This window comes from Myotis davidii, unplaced genomic scaffold (assembly GCF_000327345.1).
Source record: "Myotis davidii unplaced genomic scaffold, ASM32734v1 scaffold306, whole genome shotgun sequence".
Classification (NCBI taxonomy): domain Eukaryota; kingdom Metazoa; phylum Chordata; class Mammalia; order Chiroptera; family Vespertilionidae; genus Myotis; species Myotis davidii.
In genome coordinates, this window is record NW_006296631.1 from 339,718 (window position 1) to 347,230 (window position 7,513).

At 54.9% G+C, this 7,513-nt stretch overlaps 1 protein-coding gene across 1 annotated transcript; it reads left to right on the forward strand.

Moving 5' to 3' along the window:
* Positions 1 to 142: 142 nt before the first annotated feature.
* Positions 143 to 5,514, forward strand: TMEM221 (transmembrane protein 221). Its single transcript, XM_015569581.1, has 2 exons — positions 143 to 728; positions 3,556 to 5,514. The coding sequence occupies exons 1-2, from the start codon at positions 515 to 517 to the stop codon at positions 4,002 to 4,004; spliced, it is 663 nt and encodes a 220-aa protein (XP_015425067.1). The 5' UTR covers positions 143 to 514; the 3' UTR covers positions 4,005 to 5,514.
* The last annotated feature ends 1,999 nt before the right edge of the window (positions 5,515 to 7,513 follow it).

Consider the following 7,513-nt stretch of genomic DNA (forward strand, 5'->3'; position numbering starts at 1 on the left):
GGCCTGGCCTCGCCGCCCGGCCCCGGGGCTGGGCGAGCCCAGGCGAGCCACGACCCGTCTCTGGGCCTCAGGTGGGGGGGAGCTTCCCTTCCGTCCCCCATCCCTTTATCATCTCTCCCTCCCCCCATGTATCCTTCCCTCCTCCCTCCTTCCTTCCATCCCTGACTCCCTCTCTCAGTTCTATCAGTTGAAAATGTATAGCAGGTGAAACTACTGCTGCGACCATCCGCTTTACAAATGTGCCAACTGAGGCTCAGAGAGGACCAGGGGCCGGCTAGCTCTCTGGTGGAGGCTCTGGTCATTTAGGGGGCACTAGGCCCTGAGTGCAGAGAGACGAGGGTTAGGCTTAGGGTTGATAAGTGATGGATGGATGGATGGGTGTGTGGGTGATGGATGCATGGATGAGTGGACGGATGAATTCATAGGCCATGGTTACATGGATGGGTAGCTATATGGTTGAATAATCGACAGGAATGGCTGGATGGTGAATGGTGGTGAACATTAACCTGGAACAATGGATGAGTGTTCAGGATGGATCCTCACACAGATCTTGTTTCCCCAAAGCTGGGCCACTCCCCTCCCCCCAGCCTTCCCCAAGCGGCTCCACCTCCAGAGCCCCCTCTTCCTGTCCCCTCTTCCCAGGTCCGACTGGTTTTTCTATGACTGCCGCCTCCTCAGACATGTGGCTGTGGGCCTCTTCTGCTGTGGGGTCTCCGTCTACCTAGCAGGTACGTGCCGGGGACAGGACGTGGGGTGTGGGGGCCGTGGGTGGGAACGGCCAGGGTTAATGGTCCCATAACCGGGGTGAACTCTGGAGCCACCCTGCCTGTGTGTTTGTTTTTTTTTTTATTACAAAGGGTATTACATATGTGTCCATTTTTCCCCCCGCCCTACGACATGTGGCCGTGGGCCTCTTCTGCTGTGGGGTCTCCGTCTACTTAGCAGGTGCGTGCTGGGGGACAGGACGTGGGGTGTGGGGGCCTTGGGTGGAAACGGCCAGGGTTAATGGTCCCATAACCAGGCTCAACTCTGGAGCCACCCTGCCTGTGTTTGACTCTTGGGTCTGACACTTTCTGCCTCAGTTTCCTCATCAGTACAATGGGATGCTTCATAGAATTGCTGAGAGGATTTAGAGTTAAACCCCCTAAAAGCCCACACATGGCATCTGGCTCCAGTGGGAGGCTGTGGGGAGGGGGGCAGGGATTCATAAATGGTACTTGTCTTCCGAACACTCCTGATTCGTCAGTTTTCTACGTTTGGTTTTGAACAAAATTTTCTATGTCCTTGGTAGTTTCAGGAGATAGTTTCAGAGGTTGGCCTTAGCAAAAAACTGTTTTGGTTACAAATATCAGAACTTCCAGCTCAAGAATGGCTTAAGGAGCGGGGGTGGGGGTGGGGGGGAGATACACTTTATAAAGCAGAAATGCAATTTAAAATCCCCAAACATGAAGGAGAGTAAAAATAATTAGCTGGGTGCCAGAGGACACACCACCCTCTTTTCCTCCCTGGCTTTTAATAACTTAGATCAATGTTCTCACCCACACCTCCTGGTAAAGGCATCAAATCATCACGTTTCTTTAAAGAGACTCCTGACTTGTTATATTTGGTTGTAATCTTGACAAATGTTTAGGAGACACAATTAAAATACGTATTTATGAGATGTGAGCCGAGGGCTCACTATGGGAATTTGTATGTAAAGTGCAGGGAACTCTGCTTAACTTTTATTGTTTGACTAATAAAATGCCCCAGGTATGGCTTCTTTTTTATAAGAGGGTGGAGCCCTGGCCGGTTTCCTCAGTGGTTAGAGCGTCGGCTCTGGGACTGAAGGGTCCCAGGTTCGATTATGGTCAGGGGCACATGCCTCAGTTGCCGGCTTGATCCCTGACCCCGGGTCGGGGCTCATGCAGGAGGCAACCAATAGATATGAGATGTTTCTCTCTCTGTCTCTCCCCGTTCCTTCCACTCTCTCTAAAAATCAATGGAAATAATGTCCTTGAGTGAGGATTAACAACAACAGCAGCAAAGAGAGAGGATGGGGTGACCAGCGTATCTGAAAAGACCAGGGGATCGTTGGCCTCAGGTGTGATTGAACCCAGGTGCTCAAATGAGCCCATCAGAAATGCCTCTTGCTTCACCTCTTCCCCTGCTTCCCCTTAGAAAGATGGTTGTATCTGTGCTTTCAACAAAATGCCTACAACCTCCCGTCTTTTCATGAACCAGCAAACATGTTGGAGACTTAAAGTATCCTCATTTTAAAATATGAGAAAACTCACAAAGGGGAAAAAAAAGTAACTGTGTCAGTCTCATCAAGCATTAAGAATTCGTTCAGCTCCCATTTAGATTCTTTCTGAGGTTAGGTGACCTCCCTTGGCAAGAATTCCCCAGTATGTCCAGTCAATCCTCCATTCATTGCTAACCAGAGCTAAAAGAATAATTATAAAGACCTTTTCAAAAATGTCCAGAGCCCCACGCCCTTTCTCTCTCTTGAGCACGCCCCTGCCTCTCCCCCTCCTTCCCCAGGCGTGTCCTCTCTTTCTTTTTTCTAGGCTCTGAGGGCCCTTCTCTTGCCTCCGTAACTCATTTCCTAAGCCCACATAGCCCAGCTGGCTGGCCTTCCCCACCTCTGTACCTTTCTAAATAAACTTTCTCTTATAATTTGGAAAAACAATTGTTTAGAGCAAAAAAACGTCTTTGGCCTCACTTTAACATCAGATACAATGTGTCATCTTCAAAAGCAAGAGTTCAGAGCCAGAGAAGCCTTGAAAACACCCCCACAAAGTGCCAAGAAATCCTGTCAGCCCTCGGCTTCTCTCTCAAGCTCCCCAGGGGTTGCAGTAAGAAAATTTCTGGGTTCTCAAATCCCAAGCAAAAGTCTCAGTGCTGATTCTCATTGGCTGAGCTTGGGCCATGTGAAAGCCCTGCACCAATCACTACAAGACGGAAGCAAGGCTCTGATTGACCACACCTAGCACTATCATGTCACTGATGCCACAGGGGTGGGTCAGAGCTTCTAGACCAGCCTCCAGGGTGGGCATAGGGACTGGACTGGCCGTTCTCAATGGGGGCTGAGGCTATGCCCCAGGGGATATTTGGCAATATCTGGGGAAGTGTTTGGTTGTCACACAGGGTGGGAGAAAGGTACTATTGGGATCTAGGGAGTAGACACTGGTAAGTGTTCCCACAGCAATGAATGGTGCCAACTGCATGCTGGACCAGCAAGGCCCTCAAGGCCAGGTCACCAACTGCCTTGTTCAGATTAGCAAACCAAGGCCGGAGAGGAGCCGGGATTCACTGAAGGCCAATGATGGGGATTCAGAAAACCTGAGATCTGGGTTGTTTTAATTGGGGTGAAGTGCACATAACGAAATTCACCCTTTTATGGTAAAATTGGCGTCATGATGATATATTTGTGGGCTGTGCGAGGAGCGATGAGTTGATCCACGTGCCTACCGTGTTGGACGGCTTTGAATGACCGCCCCTCTGTGGGAAGCTCTCCCGGGGCTTGGGGAGCACGTGTTTGCAGACTGAATAAATGAGAAACATTTCCTTCCTCAGGACTATCCATCTATGCTCTGCTGCTCTTCGAGATCGAGGCGGGAGCAGCCGCCGCCTCCATCCTTGGCTTGGGCGCCCTGGCCCTGGTGGCCGTGCTGACCCACGCGCTGCAAATAAACACGAAAATATGCTCAACACAAAAACTCAAAAAAGACCCTGCCCGCTCCGCTGAAGTCTCCAAGGCCAGCCCCAGGGCTCCGCCCCAGCAGGGTACCCACCACCAAATCCCCTACTCATTCTGCCCAGAACCTGGGGACCCCCTCAGACCCTCAGTCACTGCCTCCATGCCTGCAACGGTGGCGGGTGTCCGGGAGAGCAGCCTGTCTGCATCCTGCATGCACCGGACACTGTTGGTCGGTGGGGGGCACTGGGACGGGGTCACCCATGAGATGCGCAGCATGCTGGGACACAAGCCAGGGGGCTTGGGGAAAGATTCCACACTGGTGTGAGCTCAGGGGCCAGGGACAGAGAGCTGGTGTCAGGCAGCAGGAGGAGCAGTCTGCAGAGATCAGTCACAGTAGCAGGACAACTTGTTCTCTTTCAGTTCACAGCATCCCTCAAAGTTGCCTCATGGCACAAAGTGACTGCCAGGGCTCCAGCCTTCACATCCTCATTCAGAGAGAAAGGCAGAGGCCAGGGCTGGCTCCGCATCTTTCCAAAGTCTTCCTGGGAGGCCTTGGGACCTTTCTGCTTATTTCGCACTGATCAGGGCATGGCCACAACTTGCTGCAGGGGAGACTGGGAAATGTAGCGACGCAAACAGTGAGGTTCTGGGATAGGCAGGAGGGGCGGGTGGGGCTTAGGCAGCGGTTCTCTAAATGTCTCCGTCCATTTTACAGATGAGGAAACCGAGGCCCAGAGAGGGGCAGTGACTCACCACGGGTCCCCCGGCCAGTACTGAGCATCAGAGCCAGGTCCTGTAACCCCCATGCTGCTGACAGCGCAAGTCTCTGCGACTCCTTCCAGTCTGTGAGCATTTGAAACCTGTGTGTGCAGAGCTCAGGGAAGCCCAGGGCCACACAGCCCTGCAGGGCTGCACCCAGACTCCTGGCTGTGGGTCCGTGGCGAGGGCTTCACCACTCTGTGTCTCAGTTTCCTTGTCTGTAACGTGGGGACAGAATCGATCCCTCTCCCTAGGGTTCCCATGAGACTCCGTGTAAGCCATTCCGGGGGCCTGTGCACAGTAGGTTGTCAATGTGTGGCAGCTGGTGCTGCTGTCAGTCGGGGCACCTGGTGGCTGAGAAAGATGGGTTGATGGCCAGGTTCTGGGGCTCATGGAACTGGCAGGGCTTGGAGTGGATAACTCAGAGTCCCAGGGGTCTCCAGAGGCCCTGGCCCCACTCCCATCCTGCAAATAAACTCTGGCCCGCACTATCTCCACCTCACTTGAGCCACACCTGATTGTGCTTGTGGCCAAGCCCGGGCTTGGGGTAAGGAGTGGGGTGGCAGGAGTGAGGGTGGGGAGGCCAGGAATGGGAGACGGGGTTTGCCCTGGGAACTGTCTCCCACAAATCTTCAAACATACAAATTTCACCAGGAGTGGGGGTGGTCTGACCCCCCACCCCTACCCAAATGTGCAGATGTCCCAGGAATTTTCCAGCCTGTCCCTTCCTGAGCCACGTGAGGACTCCCGGGCCCAGGGAGCAGATGAGGCTCGGCCACAGCAAAGGAAACCCCCTTAGGACTCTTCCCAATGGGCAGAGAAGGGGCAGCACCCAGCAGGACGGCTGGTCCCCAAGCCTGACCCTGGGTAGGACCCCGCTGACCACAGACCTGGGTGTCCCACCAGCCTCGGCCCTCTCCTCCCTGGGTCCCTGGGAAGCTGCACAGACTTCCTCCGCACCATGGCGTGGGGTCAGGAGACCATGTACGTGAGCATGCCCAGTGAGCGTGGGCTCTTGGGGAGCATGATGGATATCAACAGAGGATAAAATGAGAATAAATGTTATGGGCCAGGTGCTTTCCTGTCCTCAGTTCATCTTCAGGACAACCCCACCCACAGATGGGGAAACTGAGGCCTGAGAAGTGAGGCCACCCAGCAGCAATGGCTGGAACCCCAGCACAGAGGGATCCAGGACAGAGCAGGTTCCTGAGGACACGGGGGACGCCAGTTTCTAAAACTCCCTGAAATGGGGCAGGCCTTGGGGACTCGGGGCGGAGGAGAGAGGAGGATGAGGACCAGCTGACTGCTGGTGCAGAGGGCCTCACTCCGGACTGGTCAGGGGAGCTAGACGCTGGGCCCCTCGCCTCATAGCCAGGACCAGGGTGGGAGCACAGCATGTGAGGCCGAAAAGGGCTGAAAACAGGTGTTCAAACAAATCCTTGCACACGCAAGTTCACAGCAGTACTAGTGACAATCACCAAAAGTCCACAAACTGATGAATGGATGAACAAAACGTGGTCCATCTGCACAGTGGACTATCGCTCAGCCATCCAAAGGAATGAAGCACTGACACCCGCTGCAACACGGATGAACCCTGGAGACATCACACTGAGTAAGAGCAGCCAGACACAAAGGGCCACATATTGTGATTCCACGTATGGAATGTCCTAAACAGGCAATCCAGAGACGGGAAGCAGGCCGGCGGCTGCCAGGAGCTGGGAGAGGCTGCTGGGCCTCCTTTTGGGGTGGTGAAAAGTTCTGGGAGTGTAGAGGTTAAGTGACCGCTCAGGGCCACCAGCCGGCAAGCAGTGGAGCTGGGACGTGTCTCTCCAGAAAGGTCCCTCGTCCCTCTCGGTACCCGGGTTCCGGCGATGCCTGGCTCTCAGCGCCCAGGAGCGAGCAAAAGGCAGGAATAGGTAAGGCTTCGATCCCTTGGTAGCCCAAGATGATGTCAGCTCAGCTTGGGGCTGTTTGAGATTTTTCATTTTATTTTTTAAGGTATATTTGTATAGATTTCAGAGAGGGAGAGGCAGAAACATCAATGATGAGAATCACTGATCGGCTGCCTCCTGCACACGCCCTACTGGGGACTGAGCCCGCAACCTGGACATGTGCCCTTGACCGGAATCGAATCCAGGACCCTTCAGTCCGCAGGCCGAAGCTCCATCCAAGGAGCCAAGCCAGCCAGGGCGCCGGGGCTGTTCGGATTGGTGTGGCCCCGCTCCCTCCCGGATGCTGTGAGGGGCCGGGCCCAGCAGGGCAGAGGGCTGGGATTTGGCAGGATCCTGTGACAGCTGGCCCAGTTAGACCGAGGCCAGCACAGGTCATCCAAGGGCCCCATCAGACCCGGTTGCCCTGGAAAGTGATCCAGGGATGGTTTCGGGGTAGCTGAGAAGGCAACCAGGGAAAACAAACAACCTTTGCTTTCCAGCCAGATTGAATTGCCAGGCCGGCGCCAGAGCAGCCTGGGCGGGACCTGGCAGGGGCCGGCGAGCCCACAGGGGAGATGGGGAGATAGCTCAGCACTGGAGGCCTAGTTCTCTCAGGGCAGCTGAGTGTGTGGGGGAGGACGTACCTTGTGCATGGTTTCCCCCCACCCCTCCAAGACAGCTGTCTTCCCTATTAGACCCCAGCACAGGGGCTCACCCTGCCCCCCCAGACCCCAGAGCAGGGTTCGCCTTCCCCCCCAGACCCCAGAGCAGGGCTCACACTCCCCCCCAGACCCCAGAGCAGGGAACCCTCTTCTCTCGGGCCCCTGAGCAGGGTGGTCTCCCCACTCAGACTCCTGGGGTCGTGTTGTTAGACATAAGGATCCGGTTGGGTGGTTTGTCCCTTTAGGCCCCATGGACCCATTCTGGCCAATGAGCTGTGACCTGAACTTGAACTAGGAACTTCCTAGCTTGGCCATTTAACTGGTAGCCCAGACTTTTCTGAGTCCCCCCCCCCCCACCCCCCCACCCCCCGTCAGGAGATGGTGGCTGCCCCTTCACCTGGATTTCCACACAACTGTGACCCACAGAGTCTGCTGCTTTACAGCTGTGGGCACGTGGTGTGGATAAGAAATAACCCTTAGCC